The sequence below is a fragment of the Mizuhopecten yessoensis genome, unplaced genomic scaffold (genome assembly GCF_002113885.1).
Source record: "Mizuhopecten yessoensis strain PY_sf001 unplaced genomic scaffold, ASM211388v2 scaffold2691, whole genome shotgun sequence".
Taxonomy (NCBI): domain Eukaryota; kingdom Metazoa; phylum Mollusca; class Bivalvia; order Pectinida; family Pectinidae; genus Mizuhopecten; species Mizuhopecten yessoensis.
This window is the reverse complement of record NW_018404672.1, coordinates 260,549-278,867: the sequence shown is the minus strand read 5'-3', so window position 1 is coordinate 278,867 and position 18,319 is coordinate 260,549. Positions and strand designations below refer to the sequence as shown.

General features: G+C 36.0%; 1 protein-coding gene across 1 annotated transcript; it reads left to right on the top strand.

Moving 5' to 3' along the window:
* Window positions 1-107: 107 nt before the first annotated feature.
* On the top strand, window positions 108-18,292 carry LOC110446413 (hydroxymethylglutaryl-CoA lyase, mitochondrial-like). Its single transcript, XM_021491554.1, has 10 exons — window positions 108-226; window positions 2,853-2,921; window positions 3,657-3,764; window positions 4,664-4,759; window positions 5,222-5,280; window positions 7,236-7,325; window positions 10,588-10,651; window positions 13,397-13,585; window positions 14,619-14,744; window positions 16,871-18,292. The coding sequence occupies exons 1-10, from the start codon at window positions 134-136 to the stop codon at window positions 16,973-16,975; spliced, it is 999 nt and encodes a 332-aa protein (XP_021347229.1). The 5' UTR covers window positions 108-133; the 3' UTR covers window positions 16,976-18,292.
* The last annotated feature ends 27 nt before the right edge of the window (window positions 18,293-18,319 follow it).

Sequence of the window (18,319 nt, the reverse complement as noted above, 5' to 3'; positions counted from 1 at the left end):
TGAAATTAAATGTTGAAAAACAATTGTTAAAAATATTGATTTCATTATATCTGTTGATATATTATTTTAAAATAAAAGCATTTTTCTTCAAAGAAAGCACTCGATTACGGGCGATTGTTTACTTCCGGTAAAAATGGCCTCGCTGACTTTCACTTTGCACCGATTTGTTCAAATATTTGCAAAAATATCACGAGAGAAGGTCTCGAGAAATTGTTCACATGCTGCTGTAAGAATATGTCTTTGTTACAATTCACGAATTTATGTTGTCTATACTTGTTTTGCTCGTTGTCGGCGATGTTGCCCAGTTGAAAGTTAATTGTTACTGTTTGGAAACCGGGAATCGAACCCGTGATCCCTAGGTTCCTAGTCGGACGCTATGCCACTGAGGGCAAGTGAAATTTCCTCTAGCGCAAAGCTAGGAGACAATCGTAATCCAAAAACTATATACAATTAATATCTGCCACAGTACTCCCCCTCCCCTTTTTAAATGTGTTCGTCATATCTACTTGTAGGTGTACACAGGAAGCAAATAACCTGAGATAGGACAATGAAGCTTTTAATATGTATTGTATGACAATTGCCATGCATGCACAATCAGTAACAGAGTTAAAGTGTGAATATGAAATAGGTGGTCAAGAAGCAACAAGTGCTTACAACCACAGGCACTTGTATACGTATCTGGTATTTAATAACTGAGCTAAAATCCAAAATCCACTACTTACATATATGCATCTGGTATTTAATACCTGAGCTAAAATCCAAATAGCTGAGGTATTTAATACCAGATACAAGGGCCTGTGTTACAACAGACCGAGGATCATGTAAATCGGGTAAAACACCACACCAAGCGTGGTTCTAACTCCCTGTCACCACACAGACGGCAACAGAACCATTTGTAAAAGGAAAGAAAACAGTGTTCTTCATCATGAGCTGAACCTGCGATCTCTAGGTTCCAAGTTGGATGCTCTACCACTGAGACAAAGGGAAATTCCTTCTAACACAAAACTAGAAGGCGACCATGATGTACAATTAAAATCTGCCACACTAATATTTAATAAATGAGCTGTAGCGTTGATTGGCCACTTAAGTCGTTGAGATGGAAATCTTCGAACAAACAAATTTCAGCAAAAATCAATGTGCTTCACATTGTTTACCAACACTATTAAATCTTTAACCCTTTCAACACTGTAGACCATAATGGACTCACCTAGAAAAATGTATGGTAGAGTCTACTAAAGTTACCTAGGGGTGAAAGGGTTAATTTTACCTAAACCAAAAGGTTTCGATACAAATTTCTAAAACAACCAGACCGATGTAACCATGTGACAGCTGTCACATGATTTTCGTAAGCAGACAGCGAGGAGGTGTGGCATACATAAATACATATTCAGAAACAGCCAAAAACTTGCTGTATGCAACTACCCTATTTGACCGCAAATAAGCCCCCTCTCGCAAATAAGCCCCCTTCCCACTTTGGCAAAAATCCTTGGAACAGGGTGGGTGCCTACAATTTAGCCCCCTCCCTAATTTTGTGTCTATCCGATAGCATCTGCCTGTCGAAAGAGTTCTGAAATATGAAATTTCTGTACGAATATGCATGCAAAGATGTGCAAAAGTTCCGTGCAGTAAAACTTCACCTACAGGACTTCCAGTTATAACATAATGGAACGGGAGGGCTTGTACTTGAGCAGAAAAAAAATAGTATAAATTAACATTTCTTTTGTGTTTTAACTAAAAGGATTTACCTGATAACTGGTTGTAAACAGTTACCAGAAATATCATTTTTTACAAGGTAATCAAGATCAAAAAGCCTGATTTAAATTAGGGCTACAACAATATATTATGTTGTATTGTATCATGAGACTTTCTTGTGTATCATATCAAATTGTTTGATTGCTTGTATCGCGATACACTAACAGTACTTAAATTATCAATTAATTTCTATCAAACTCTAAAAAAGTTTACTTATATTTATTGAATCCATCAGTTAAGCTGTGGTCCACTGTGCAATCATACCCGGAATTACTAGAAATTATACAAAAATATATTTCTATATTATTTACTATTGAAGTCTATAAAAAACTCAATAAAATCCTGCACTCAATCATTATATGAAGTTGACCTTTTAAGCAGAAATTTGTATCACGATACGTATCGTATCGTAAGCATCTTACCGCGATATGTATCGTATTGTGATATATGCGTATTGTCGCAGCCCTAATTTAAATGTAGGTAAATTCTCGTTTGGACGACTCTTTGCACCACTTATAAGCCAATTTTGTGAAACTCCACTGATGGAGTTAGTGTTGAGAATCAGTTGATGTTTCAGAATCATTACTAATAATTGGTCTGATGATTTTATACGTCATGTGCTTGGTAATGTTTTCTAAATCTAATGAACACATCTCATATTGTTTCACTTTTTAAAATGAAAAAATATCTTTAATTAATGCTCAAGCATGTCAAGTCATTTATAATTTGTTATGAGAAATTTGTCTTAAATGTCAGTTTACAAAGTTCAACAAATCTACCTTCGTTTTTCATAAAATTTACTTTCACTTATATACATTATCCAGTAAGAGAATCACAAGTTAGTAATCTGCAGAAAATATGTAGATGTATAACACCTTTTAAGAAGAAAGGGTTTCCACTTAATAATTAGATATTTGTTTTGAAATGAGAGCGTAAACCATTTGCTAACATTTTCACCCATTCCTCGACGGTACCAGCCCAGATATATATGTTAAGTCCATGCTTAAAACTTTACAATATGTTATTGTTTTACTTCACTTAATTTGAAAACATCTGCTGCCTTTGTGTCTTCTCATAAACAATTGTTTGCTTTATTTTAGTTTGCAGGATTCCCGTCATTCGTGAAAGTCGTAGAGGTTGGCCCCCGAGATGGACTACAGAATGAAAAGGTTGGTATATGTTTCTATATACCTGATAGCTATACTTACACACAGCTATAATGTATTTAAAACTTTTTCTTTTGGCATCTACTAAATCAGCTTCATGTATTAATGTTGTTAGTTTGTCATATGGATATATACATACATAGATACATACATAGATTCAATTTTAATTTATGTCCCGAAAAACTGACCTAAACAATAATGGCAGGTAAAGTGATATCGTTAGTTGAAAATTACATCATGATACATGTAGCATCCGATGGCTGCAAGATATTCAAGCTCATTCTTGTTCAGCAAATTCATCACTAGGTAACAACAGAACAGCTTTAGCCAAACTGTAGAGTTCTTTTAGAATAATGTGCTGTAATATTCCTTTCATACACATCATGTGGATAAGAAAGTTCCATGTCACATTGTCTGAAAAACTCATGTATCATCATAATAGTATATAAACAAGACAAAGAAATCAATCTGTGATGTCACATTTCAATTTATGACTCCAAAACATTCCAATCTCACTCTTGTTGGATCAAATATCATCAGTTTGATAAGAATATAACATTGAATAAATTACTACTGTAACCAAGAAAATCACAATCTGTGTGATAATGTACAGATTATTGTATGATAGTTCTGTTTGACACCCAAGGGTTTATATCACATGCATGTTTATAACAAGGTAAACTATATATAAATATGTTATACTGTCATGTGCATTACTTCTGGTGTTTCAAATTTTAGATTATGGTGCCGACAGAAACGAAAATCAAATTCATAGACTTGTTGTCAGAGGCCGGGCTGCCTGTGATTGAAGTGACAAGTTTTGTATCTCCGAAATGGGTACCACAGGTACGGACATTTTATACAGCTCTAAACATATACTAATTATAATAATTCAAGGTTCTTATATACCGCTTTATCACAACCTAGTTTGTAGGTCGTCTCAAAGCAGTTTACAAATTATTATCTGTGGTTATAGGGCCTTAGCAGCCAGCGAACATCTTTCTCAACTTCCTTGGGAGCATACAGCCGGTGCTGTCATTTCGGCGCTCAAAGCTAGCATTCTACAATTCTAGCACTGCCAAACTCCATACTCATTTACAGCTGAGTAGACTGGAACAAGCAGAGTCCGGCGTCCTACCACTAGACTACTGCGTCTCCCAAAACTAAAACCTCCTTATATTTCCTCCAGTTTTTCCAAAAGTATTTAGCATTATAAGAGGGTTTTGCTTAATGTTGAGGACGAGTGTCTGCTGAGAACAATTGGCTAGTATTTCCCCCACGTTGGTGTTTTGTATATATGTTTTGTAGTTATGTGACTTCCAGAATTTCTTCAATATCACCAGCCCTTAAAGTTTGTTTCAGAAATCAAACTTCTCACAAAGTGTGCGTCAGTCTTGGATTATTAAGCAGGACAAAACATTTGAATTTCTTAAATCACATGTCGTACTTGCTAGCTCTCCCTATTTGAACCCTAAATTGAGCATTTTCAACCAGTGAGTTCCTATTTTCTAAAATCTAATGATTTCATCTGAAAGAATAGCTCAAAATTAAAGTTGTCTTTTTAAAGTGATATTTTTTAAAGTGAGCATGCGTAATCTCTGCCATGGAAGTTTCAAACAGTTTGCGAGTATGCTTAAATAAAAGCCTCAAAATGACATAAAATGCTTTGTTTTTCAAAAGAAAAAAAACCTGACATCAGTTTTGAAAAATAAAATTTCAAACCTTTCCACCTTTTTTTTCTCAAGATGGCAGATCATACGGAAGTCCTGGAGGGAATCAAACATTACCCAAACATTTCCTACGCTGCTCTCACCCCCAATCTGCAAGGCTTCCAAAAGGCAGTAAGTACCTGGGCCCTTTTCTTTTATCCGTTCAAACCTTTTCAACTGATCAACCCTTTCACCCCTATGTAACTTTAATAGATGTTGCCATGCATTGATCTGGCTAAGTCTATTATGGTCTACAGTGGTGAGAGGGTTAAATCTGAAAAGAAATGATCAATACAGATCTGAACTAAGGTAGATTTTTTGTAAATTCAGTGTGTTTCCTCCAACATTAAGGTCATATGCTTGCTTCTATCCTGCCCAACAAGAGTGATTAATAAAAGTTGAAAAAAAACCTTGTTGTTTCATAATTGTTCTAAAATCAAGAAAGTTTCCATTTATGATTTAGATTAAGACTTTACTGTAATGATGATTTTGTGAATAAAGTTTGTGTTTTGTTGTCAAGTATTTTACACCTATAACAGAAACTACCTGGTATATATGTTGCACAAGTTTGAAATATTTTCCTTTTTTTCTCAGGTAAGTGCAAAAGCGACAGAAGTAGCAATATTTGGAGCAGCTTCAGAAAGCTTCAGCAGGTATGTAGAAACAGTTCTGAAGTCAGAGAGCCAGCAGGTATGTAGAATCAGTACTGAAATCAGAGAGCCAGCAGGTATGTAGAAACAGTACTGAAATCAGAGAGCCAGTAGTTATGAAGAAACAGTACTGAAATCAGAGAGCCAGCAGGTATGTAGAAACAGTACTGAAATCAGAGAGCCAGCAGGTATGTAGAATCAGTACTGAAATCAGAGAGCCAGCAGGTATGTATAAACAGTACTGAAATCAGAGAGCCAGCCGGTATGTAGAATCAGTACTGAAATCAGAGAGCCAGCAGGTATGTAGAAACAGTACTGAAATCAGAAAGCAAACATTTCTGGATTACTTGTGGTGTTCTTTGATTATCAGCCACAGAGTTAACCTTTTTTCCAGACGTTTTAACACAAATCTTGTCAATGAGATTTTCCCCTCTTGTTGTTGTTGTCGTTCAGACCAGATGATGTTATTAGAAGAAGTAGAAATTAGACCTGTCCTGGATAATCACTATTTGATTTTGATTTCTGTCTGAGAAGCTGTTACAGAAAATCTGTGTAATACACATTGTAAAAAATCATATAGAATTTCACCAATGGAGAGGCTGATCTGTTTGTTCATAAACCAAGGTGCTTCCTGTGGTAGACTAAATGATAATTTATTTTCAATTATTAATATAAAATATAAAATGTACAGGGTAGATTAAGCCTATGTTACAGGATGACCTAAAATTACACATCATGTTCGGATGATCTAATATAACATGTTAGCTGTGTAGTTTTCATAATGGTCGACTCAGTATATAGCCTCCCTCATTTTACTGCCAAAATGATACAGAATGGTAGTTGGCAATATTACAGGGTATAGTAAGGGATGACCACCCTCAAGAAATCCTAAAAGGGATCTCTCAACACAGATAATCTCTCAACACAGATAATCTCTCAACACAGATAATCTCTCAACACAGATAATCTCTGAAGTTAGCACAAGGTCAGTTTACCATGTGATTACTACTACTATGAGGAACATAATACATTGATTGCCATTATGGTAAGGGAAACATGATTCTTTGTTACCTCCAGATCAATCAAGGGTACATTCCTGTATCCGGTTGAACCTGTAAAGAAAATGACAGGTACAGATCTGGACCGAGGCTGACCTCAGGAAAATTTGGCACGTGTAGATTGAGGGGTCCAGACGTACCTGACCGAAACTAAAATGCTGACTATTGCCAGTTTGCGTTTTTTCTTTCTAAAATAATGTCAAGTCACATGTAGTTTTTAAGATACGTTAATTTAATTCAGTGGACGCGTAAAAGAAGGGCATAATATTCTTGATACATTGTTTTTTATTCTTCAAAACTGTGCATTTTTAGCTTTGCTCACAGAACGGTCCAAGTGCGATCGTTTATCGTAGACTACTTCTGCGCCACAAGTACCGTTTCAACCGGGATACGCGAATGTAGCCCTGGTTTTGCGAGGGCAAACTCTCGTGAAACATGACTGATCGAGGGTAACAAAGATTTATGTTTCCTTTCAAAAATGACAATAAGTTGTTTATTACACTGAGATAGACAATAGAACTCCAGTGAAGGTGATCAGGCTTCCGTGCCATCATCTGTTTCAGACACTCGGACCTCAGGGGTGGTGCCTCCTGCCAAGTTTTCTTGATAGCCTCTGAATAAGGGAATCCTGAGCATTATATATAAAGGAATAATTTCAGACACCTGAACCTTAGGATTTATTAGTCACTTCAGTTCATGTTTGCTCTAAAAACTGAACTTGCAGAAAGGATGTGTTCAGCAATTTATTTGATGTTTTTTGTGTCCTTTTAGATATTTTGATTTACATAAATTTTGATTTGATAATATAATATGAGATCAGAAGTCCTAACCCAGTTGATGATAATGTATGCAACTTCATGAAAGGTCCTTTTGTAGAAGTTCTTGTTTGTTTTTCAACAGGAAAAATATAAATTGCAGTATAGCAGATAGCTTGAAGCGATTTGAAGAAGTAATGAAGGCAGCTAAGGAAAGTAGGATACCTGTAAGGGGGTGAGTATAACTGGTACATTACTGGGTTTTCTCTTACAATTGCATATTTCTGCTGCGAGGAAAATGGGTTACAGAGATCTAGAGCCAGTACCATGCAATTTGCAGTGACCATGATACAGCATAGTAATCACTGTGCAGAAAAATGGGAGTCCTGAGAGCAACTATCATAAATCAGACAACGATCATTATCTTAATCAGTCAATGATCATTATCTAAATCAGGCAACGATCATTATCTAAATCAGGCAACGATCATTATCTAATTCAGGCATCGATCATTATCTAAATCAGGCAACGATCAGTATCTAAATCAGGCAACGATCATTATCTAAATAAGGCAATGATCATTATCTAAATCAGGGAATGATCATTACCTAAATCAGGCAATGATCATTATCTAAATCAAGCAATGATTATTATCATAATCAGGCAATGGTCATTATCTAAATCAGGCAACGATCATTACCTAAATCAGGCAACGATCATTATCTAAATCATGCAATGATCATTATCTAAATCAGGCAACGCTCATTATCTAAATCAGGCAATGATCATTATCAAAATCAGGCAACGATCATTATCTAAATCAGGCAATGGTCATTATCTAATTCAGGCAACTGAATCAGGCACCGATCATTATCTGAATAGGGCAATGATCTTTATCTTGATCAAGCAATGATCTTTGTCTAAATCAGGCAATGATCATTATCTAAATAAGGCAATGATCATTATCTAAATCAGGGAATGATCATTATCTAAATCAGGCAAAGATCATTATCTAAATCAGGCAATGATCATCATCTAAATCAGGCAACGATCATTATCTAATTCAGGCATCGATCATTATCTAAATCAGGCAACGATCAGTATCTAAATCAGGCAACGATCATTATCTAATTCAGGCATCGATCATTATCTAAATCAGGCAATGATCATCATCTAAATCAGGCAACGATCATTATCTAAATCAGGAAATGATCATTATCTAAATCAGGCAACTGAACCAGGCAATGATCATTATCTTAATCGGGCAATGATCTTTATCTAAATCAAGCAATGATCAATATCTAAATCAAGCAATGATCATTATCATAATCAGGCAATGGTCATTATCTAAATCAGGCAATGATCATTATCAAAATCAGGCAACGATCATTATCTAAATCAGGCAATGGTCATTATCTAATTCAGGCAACTGAATCAGGCACCGATCATTATCTGAATAGGGCAATGATCTTTATCTTGATCAAGCAATGATCTTTGTCTAAATCAGGCAATGATCATTATCTAAATAAGGCAATGATCATTATCTAAATCAGGGAATGATCATTACCTAAATCAGGCAATGATCATTATCTAAATCACGGAATGATCATTATCTAAATCAGGCAATGATCATTATCAAAATCAGGCAACGATCATTATCTAAATCAGGCAATGCTCATTATCTAAATCAGGCAATGATCATTATCTAAATAAGGCAATGATCATTATCTAAATCAGGCAACTGAACCAGGCAATGATCATTATCTTAATCGGGCAATGATCTTTATCTAAATCAAGCAATGATCAATATCTAAATCAAGCAATGATCATTATCATAATCAGGCAATGGTCATTACCTAAATCAGGCAATGATCATTATCTAAATCAGGGAATGATCATTATCTAAATCAGGCAAAGATCATTATCTAAATCAGGCAATGATCATTATCAAAATCAGGCAACGATCATTATCTAAATCAGGAAATGATCATTATCTAAATCAGGCAACTGAACCAGGCAATGATCATTATCTTAATCGGGCAATGATCTTTATCTAAATCAAGCAATGATCATTATCTAAATCAAGCAATGATTATTATCATAATCAGGCAATGGTCATTATCTAAATCAGGCAACGATCATTACCTAAATCAGGCAACGATCATTATCTAAATCAGGCAACGATCAGTATCTAAATCAGGCAACGATCATTATCTAAATCAGGAAATGATCATTATCTAAATCAGGCAACTGAATCAGGCAATGATCATTATCTTAATCGGGCAATGATCTTTATCTAAATCAAGCAATGATCATTATCTAAATCAAGCAATGATCATTATCATAATCAGGCAATGGTCATTATCTAAATCAGGCAATGATCATTATCTAAATCAGGGAATGATCATTATCTAAATCAGGCAATGGTCATTATCTAAATCAGGCAACTGAATCAGGCACCGATCATTATCTGAATAGGGCAATGATCTTTATCTTGATCAAGCAATGATCTTTATCTAAATCAGGCAATGATCATTATCTAAATCAGGCAATGATCATTATGAACTTCCTACTGAGTAACTAGTTATTCAGTCAACTTTCATTGGTAATTAACAAATAAACAACAACAACAAATACAGTTTGTGCTTAGCAGCTGTTATATTCAAAACATATTCACTCTACAGCAGGCTGTGCGTTGTTTTTAAGTTCCCCTGGTCTGAAGATTAATGTCTGTTGTATGTCTGTCACCAATTAAATTCTTTAAACAACTTCTTCAGATGAACGACTGAACAAATTTTCACCAGAAGAAACATCTATACGTTAGCCAACTAATAGTTAACATCCCGAGTCAAATGGATCAGAAAGAAATCAGGGTCTGTCCTTGAGGCTGAAATCAGAGTCTGTCCTTGAAGCTGAAATCAGAGTCTGTCCTTGAGGCTGAAGTCAGAGTCTGTCCTTGAGGCTGAAATCAGGGTCTGTCCTTGAGGCTGAAATCAGGGACTGTCCTTGAGGCTGAAATCAGAGTCTGTCCTTAATGCTGAAATCAGGGTCTGTCCTTAAGGCTGAATTCAGGGTCTGTCCTTGAGGCTGAAATCAGGGTCTGTCCTTGAGGCTGAAATCAGGGTTTGTCATTAAGGCTGAAATCAGAGTCTGTCCTTAAGGCTGAAATCAGGGTCTGTCCTTGAGGCTGAAATCAGGGTCTGTCCTTAATGCTGAAATCAGGGTCTGTCCTTAAGGCTGAAATCAGGGTCTGTCCTTGAGGCTGAAATCAGGGCCTGTCCTTAAGGCTGAAATCAGCTTCTTGTTTTTGTAAGATGTTTCTATGTTTATACAGTTTTTACCACGGTTACAATAACTCCTTTTTACACAAAAAATGTAACCTAAAAATGGGTCACAACCAGAACTGTGAATAAAGTGTATTTTTGATGTGCTGGATCATCTGACCAGGCAGGCCTGTTGGGTCAAACAATACCTGATAACTTGTATGTTGATTGCAGGTATGTTTCCTGTGTGATGGGATGTCCATATGAAGGCGAAGTGTCCCCTGAAAAAGTAGCTGAGGTAAAGAGTAATGTAGTTCAGGTAAAACAAAGTAGGGGAGGTAAAGTAATGTAGTACAGGTACAAAGTTGTACAGTTAAAATAAATTAGTACAGGTTAACTTAACTAGCAAAAGGAAAGGAGTACATGTATGGGTGATATAATGCAACACGGTTTATAATCAAACTACTACATATAAACTACCCAAGCTAGCCCAGATAAATTAAACTTACACAGGTAAACTAAACTAACACAGGTAAACTAAACTAACACAGGTAAACTAAACTTACACAGGTAAACTAAACTAACACAGGTTAACTAAACTTACACAGGTAAACTAAACGTACACAGGTAAACTACACTTACACAGGTAAATTAATGGGAAGCATCTCTCTCTCTTAGGTTTATTTCATAAATATTTCCCCAGTAACATATATATGCATCTAGATATCCGGGTGTTGACAAATCAATGCTACATACTTGTGCTAGTGTTTACCCATTGTTTACCATAATTTACACTACAACATTGAAATAACCAATACACAATATGGAAATGACGACACAAAAATATGGCAAGTAAATCACTTGTATGTTTTGTAGGGTTAAACCTCTTTTAATTGTTGAAAAATGGTTCAGTTTTTGGATGTTTCATGCAAACAACTGAATAATTCATGTGATTGGCTGATTTAGGTATCCAAAATTATATGTATGACATGGGTTGTTACGACACGTCTGAATGGCTGATTTATTAATACAAGATTATATATATGACATGGGTTGTTATGACACGTCTGATTGGCTGATTTAGGTATCCAAGATTATATGTATGACATGGGTTGTTATGACATGTCTGATTGGCTGATTTAGTTATCCAAAATTATATGTTTGACATGGGTTGTTACGACATGTCTGATCGGCTGATTTAGGTATCCAAAATTATATGTATGACATGGGTTGTTACGACACGTCTGAATGGCTGATTTAGGTATCCAAAATTATATGTATGACATGGGTTGTTATGACACGTCTGATTGGCTGATTTAGGTATCCAAGATTATATGTATGACATGGGTTGTTATGACATGTCTGATTGGCTGATTTAGTTATCCAAAATTATATGTTTGACATGGGTTGTTACGACATGTCTGATCGGCTGATTTAGGTATCCAAAATTATATGTATGACATGGGTTGTTACGACACGTCTGAATGGCTGATTTAGGTATCCAAAATTATATGTATGACATGGGTTGTTATGACACGTCTGATTGGCTGATTTAGGTATCCAAGATTATATGTATGACATGGGTTGTTATGACATGTCTGATTGGCTGATTTAGTTATCCAAAATTATATGTTTGACATGGGTTGTTACGACATGTCTGATCGGCTGATTTAGGTATCCAAAATTATATGTATGACATGGGTTGTTACGACACGTCTGAATGGCTGATTTAGGTATCCAAAATTATATGTATGACATGGGTTGTTATGACACGTCTGATTGGCTGATTTAGGTATCCAAGATTATATGTATGACATGGGTTGTTATGACATGTCTGATCGGCTGATTTAGTTATCCAAAATTATATATATGACATGGGTTGTTATGACACGTCTGATTGGCTGATTTAGGTTTCCAAAATTATATGTATGACATGGGTTGTTATGACATGTCTGATCGGCTGATTTAGTTATCCAAAATTATATATTTGACATGGGTTGTTTCGACATGTCTGATTGGCTGATTTAGGTATCCAAGATTATATGTATAACATGGGTTGTTACGACATGTCTGATTGGCTGATTTAGTTATCCAAAATTATATGTATGACATGGGTTGTTACGACCTGTCTGATTGGCTAGTTTAGGTATCCAAGATTATATGTATGACATGGGTTGTTACGACATGTCTGATTGGCTGATTTAGGTTTCCAAGATTATATACATGACATGGGTTGTTACTGCATGTCTGATTGGCTGATTTAGGTTTCCAAGATTATATGCATGACATAAGTTGTTACGGCATGTCTGATTGGCTGTATGACAGTGGTTGAAATCCAAAGCTTTCGATACACATAGCTTCTGTGCCTTTGGAATATGTTGCGGCAAAACTGAAGGCTACGGTAAGCTATTTGAAATTGGTTTAAGGTATTAAAACCTGACCAGTCACTGGGCTGATACTTAGATCACAAAGGAATGACACCCACCACCTTCAGGTCCTGTCAATTTTACGGTTACACTGTTACATACTGTATACCAGGAAATTTTCGCCCAGTAAAACTTTTGCCAAAACAACCCACATTCGCCCAGTGTTCATTTTGCCTTTACATTTAGCTACTAGGCATTTTATGTTCTTTACTAATATTCGCTGTTATGATAAATTCACCCTTATTATGTATGTTGGGCAAAAAAGTTGATATTTTAACTGCAGCGGTATACAGTAATACTTTTGACATACATCAAAGTATCAAACTAATCTAATTGCATTATTTGCAAGGTGACACCTACAGAGTCTTCAATTTTGTAAATTGTTTGATTTTCCAAATGTGTTGAGAAGATTTATATATATGTTGAGAATTGAACCCTTGAATTTCAAGGATGTGTTGTTGCACACAATTATGATTCAGTGTGAATTATCCAAGAATATGAATAACATTTGTTATTGAAGTATTTTTCATTGATTGAAGTTTTTTTGATGGGTTGAAGTATTTTTGATTGGTTAAAGTATTTTTGATTGATTGAAGTTTTTTGATGCGTTGTTCTAGGTATCAAAGAGTATGTATGACATGGGTTGTTACGAAATTTCCCTCGGTGACACGATTGGGATTGGCACGCCTGGGGGAATGAAGAAGATGCTTGCTGAGGTGATGAAAAGTGTTCCGGTCAATAATCTTGCCGTCCACTGCCACGATACATATGGTCAAGCTCTGGCCAATATATTTGCTGCTTTACAGGTAGGTCTACTGGGCACTCTACACGGTCATTGATATGATGACGCCCCTACCATGACATGCGTGGTCAAGCTAGTTCATTGCATAGGCTGTTCATAAGTTGAAAACAAATTTTCCTGATTTGAAACGTGTAGACTGGGGGATGTGGATAGTTAGGTAACATGGGTGGCTGATTCTACCACACTTTACAGAGGAGTGAAGATACACATGTCTGTATCTACTAAATATAATAAAAACAGCTCACAACGCACCTTATTCTGAAAATATCAGCACTTAAATATAGGATCATGACATCATACGTCGTCACGTTATGCAGCATGACCGTATCACAATAGGATCAGTTTTGGCATAAGGTGGTGATGACAATGACAACAAAAATGAATGATGATGACAATGGCGATGACAGATGATGATGGACGATGATGATGATGAAAGTGATGACAATGGCGATGACAGAAGATGATGGACGATGATGATGATGAAAGTGATGACCATGGCGATGACAGATGATGATGGACGATGATGATGAAAGTGATGACAATGGCGATGACAGATGATGATGATGATGATGATGCTGATGATGATGATGATGATGATGATGATGCTGATGATGATGATGATGATGATGATGATGACGATGATGATGATGATGATGATGATGATGGTGGTGATGATGATGATAATAGCACAATAGCAAGGATGATGATGACGATGATGATGATGATGATGATGATGATGGTGATGATGATGATGATAATAGCACAATAGCAAGGATGATGATGATGATGATGATGATGATGATGATGACAATAGCACAATAGCAAGGATGATTAATTTATTTTTACATCAGAAAAGTAACGGTATGGAAGAAAATCACCAATTTCTTCTGTATGATATAGACAGAAAACCTCAACACAAGATAAACATTTTTGAGGTTTAGCAATTCAGATCAGCATGATAACATCATCTATTTTAGGGTCCTATCAGGTTCCTCTTGAGCGTGTATTACAGAATTATTTAATGTCTATGCTCACAGATGGGGGTAGCAGTGGTGGACAGCTCTGTAGCAGGACTAGGTGGCTGTCCATACGCCAAGGGGGCGAGTGGTAACGTCGCTACTGAGGACGTCGTCTACATGTTAAATGGTCTCAATATCAAAACGGTAAGTTTTTAGGTCACCTGAGCTTTAGCTCAAGTGACCTATTGCTATCCGTTTTCGTCCGTCGTCGTCCGTCGTCCGTCGTCCGTCGTCCGTTAACATTTTACATTTCAAACTTAAAGTCAAGTTCTGCTGGGCCGATTGAACTGAAAGTTGGTAGGAATGATCGCCTCATGGTCCTGACAAAGTGTTGTTATTTTTCGGGTCGATCAGAAATCCAATATGGCCGCCACGGCCACCATTTTGAAAACCTATTTCAAACTTAAAGTCAAGTTCTGCTGGACCGATTGAACTGAAAGTTGGTAGGAATGATCGCCTCATGGTCCTGACAAAGTGTTGTTATTTTTTGGGTCGATCAGAAATCCAATATGGCCACCACGGCCGCCATTTTGAAAACCTATTTCAAACTTAAAGTCAAGTTCTGCTGGACCGATTGAACTTAAAGTTTGTAGGAATGATCGACTCATGGTCCTGACAAAGTGTTGTTATTTTTCAGGTCAATCATAAATCCAATATGGCCGCCACGGCCACCATTTTGAAAACATATTTCAAACTTAAAGTCAAGTTCTGCTAGGCCGATTGAACTGAAACTTTGTAGGAATGATTGACTCATGGTCCTGACAAAGTGTTGTTATTTTTCAGGTCGATCAGAAATCCAATATGGCCACCACAGCTGCCATTTTGGTAAACTATTTCAAACTTAAAGTAAAGATCTACTTGGCCGATTGAACTGAAACTTTGTAGGAATGATCGAATCATGGTCCTGACAAAGTGTTGTTATTTTTCGGGTCAATCAGAAATACAATTTGGCTGCCATGGCCGCTATTTTGCTACTAAGTTCTAATAGGCCGATCTCACTTAAAATTGGTCTAGGAATGATCAGCTCATGGTCCTGACAAAGTTAAGTTAACATTATACTATTTTTTACTCAAATTGGTACATATTTCAACAACAAAAATAAATACTATAGACTCAGGTGACCGTTAAGGCCCATGGGCCTCTTGTTTCTTCTTTTTGTTCTACTCACTAGATCTGTAATAATGAGGATTGTTACCTTGCCTAAATGCAATTCTTAAAAACTAGGTTAACCCTTAGCCTGCTATACTAAACAAGTGTTGTGCCAATAAAATTATCCTTCAGTGCCTCGCACGACAATATCATAATGCTACATAACAAGTTTATTTTGCCACTTTCCATTTCTTTGCTGCTTGTCTGCCAAGAAATTCTGCTAGCCTATTGCATCATTTATAATTGCAAGCATGGCACTTCCTCAGAAGAGCAGAAGTTTTGCAACTATGTGCCAGACCTCATATTAGGTCAGCTTTACTGTACTGACAGAATTCAGGAAAATCAGGTCATCAGGTAGCCTGCTTGAACCAATGAGATACCCTAATATTTCAATAATAAGACTGGTTCAAAAAAAAGGTTGGCCTTAAAAGGACATATATCTTGAAAGGAAGTAGGCTGTCCTTAAAAATTAAGCCTTGTATCCAAGGTAGATAGAAATCATGCCGTGATTTTTTGTATGGTCAAACACTAGGTAGTTCTAATTATTACATTTTTAATTTGTATATAAATATCTCCTGGTGTTTTCATCAATATTCATCTCTAACTCTGCTCCGTCCTAGGTCTGACGATCTTGGGAGCTCACTTCCTGTCTTTAAAATAAGGTGTTCACTGCTTACTGTCTAAATGTTTTCAAAAATAAGACCGCCTTGAAAAAAGGCCAGCTTTGAAAATAAGTCTTGGTTTCCTAACTAAAAAGTTAGATATGCCATGGCTAATTATAGAGATTATAGGATTAATAGCTTAATACACTGAATCAGTCGTCTTCAAATGTATATGATCTTATGCTGTCTCCATAGATAAAGTTTCTGTTTTAATTAATTAGTGAGATAGGAAAGAGTAAAGCAGTCGATTTTTACCCTAGTTTTATTCCGATATCGCACATAAGGTAAAAGAATTGTATAGTAAAAAATCCAGAGGGGGGAAATAAATAAGGTCAAATATAACCGTTTATAGAAATTACATCTCTAGGGAGTATTTCCTCGTGGAGTTGGAATAAACAAACGGTTAAATGCAATAAGATTATCTGTATTCATTATTTGTTTTCTGTTTCTATTCCACAGGGCATCAATATACAAAAGCTCCTGGAGGCCGGACAGTTTATTTCCACGGCCATAGATCGCCCTACCCATTCCAAGGTGGCACAGGCAAAGAAATCCAGCTTATGATGTCATCGCTAATCGGGTGTCTCCTACCAAATCTTGTCACAACAAAGACAAACGTCTCATCTCAAAACTTCCTCAATGATATCAGTTTAAAAAGTCACAAAACAAACATTTACAGACGTGAAAAATTCCACTTCTTACAGTATTTCAAGATTCATTATCATTAATTATGACTACAGTAGATTTCACTTAATATCACTTCTCATTTGTCATAGGAAATGTGATAGTTATCATGATATTTCTCAAAAAACCCCAGTGATTTATCAATAATAGACCATAAATGAAACAAAAGTATGTAGAGAAGCATTCCCTAAAATGGATAATTATATGGTGTATTTTCAACTACCTAGCTTAAGACAGGATCATTGTTTGAATGCAGTATTATGGTAGTTTGCTTAACTCATTCACCCCTGAAATTTCATAATGAACTATTCCAACCTATGAATTGAGAGAGTTCAAATGTGTCCACAGGGGTGAATGAGTTAATCAGTTGTCGGGTTGGATTTTCAATGACACTTGAAAGTTTTGATGTAATAGTCAAACCATGATTGATTATAGAAAATCATGATTGATTATCCGTAGTTGGAGGGGAAATGACTAATCATCAAATAAATTCTATGAATTAGAACAACACTAGTTAATGAAATGATAGTATGTTTTATCAGGTAAATGGTAACATGATCATCTAAGTACTTAGCCCTTTCACCACTGTAGACCATACTGGACATGTCCATATCAATGCATGGTAGAGTCTACTAAAGTTACATAGGGGTGAAAGGGTTAAATCATCAGTGATAGTGTATGATTTTACAATGCTACTGTGGACTAGGAAATTTTCGCCACAGTTTTTACTTCGGCCTTTTTCAAGCTCTGTAACGAGTGCAAATTTATCACGGAAATGAATAATAATACAAAGTATACTGTGCATAAGAATTACATGTGATCGGAAAAAAATAGCAGTGGGTAAATATAGATTGCGCCAAAGAGGCCGAGAGTTTGACTGAGTGAAATGTCCCTGGTATACAGTATATCTCGTCGATGTCAAAGATGATGTTTTGCCACATTAGTGATGTCTTCTATACAAAAGAATGATTTATATTAATATAATGGAAAATATTAAGAACCTGTGGCTTATTTTCAGTGTTAAATGATGATATGTGCAGTTCTCTGTGAAGTCCAGTATCTTCAACAAAGAAGATTCCATTTTTTTTCTGCATTTTTTCTGACTTAGAGTTATCTGCCCATTTATTAAAAGAAAATAGTTAAAGATGAAATAAATTTATTTATAACAATTCTATTTTTCACAATTTTTTCTCTCTCTCTACTATGCCGTCTTTGCGTATTGCA

Excerpts from the sequence above, each read along its gene's own strand:
- LOC110446413 (XM_021491554.1), top strand. The coding sequence starts at position 134 with ATGGCCTCGCTGACTTTCACTTTGCACCGATTTGTTCAAATATTTGCA. Across the intron at positions 3,765-4,663 it reads CTCCGAAATGGGTACCACAG|ATGGCAGATCATACGGAAGT; the intron begins GTACGGACATTT and ends TTTTTTCTCAAG. Across the intron at positions 10,652-13,396 it reads CCCCTGAAAAAGTAGCTGAG|GTATCAAAGAGTATGTATGA; the intron begins GTAAAGAGTAAT and ends GCGTTGTTCTAG.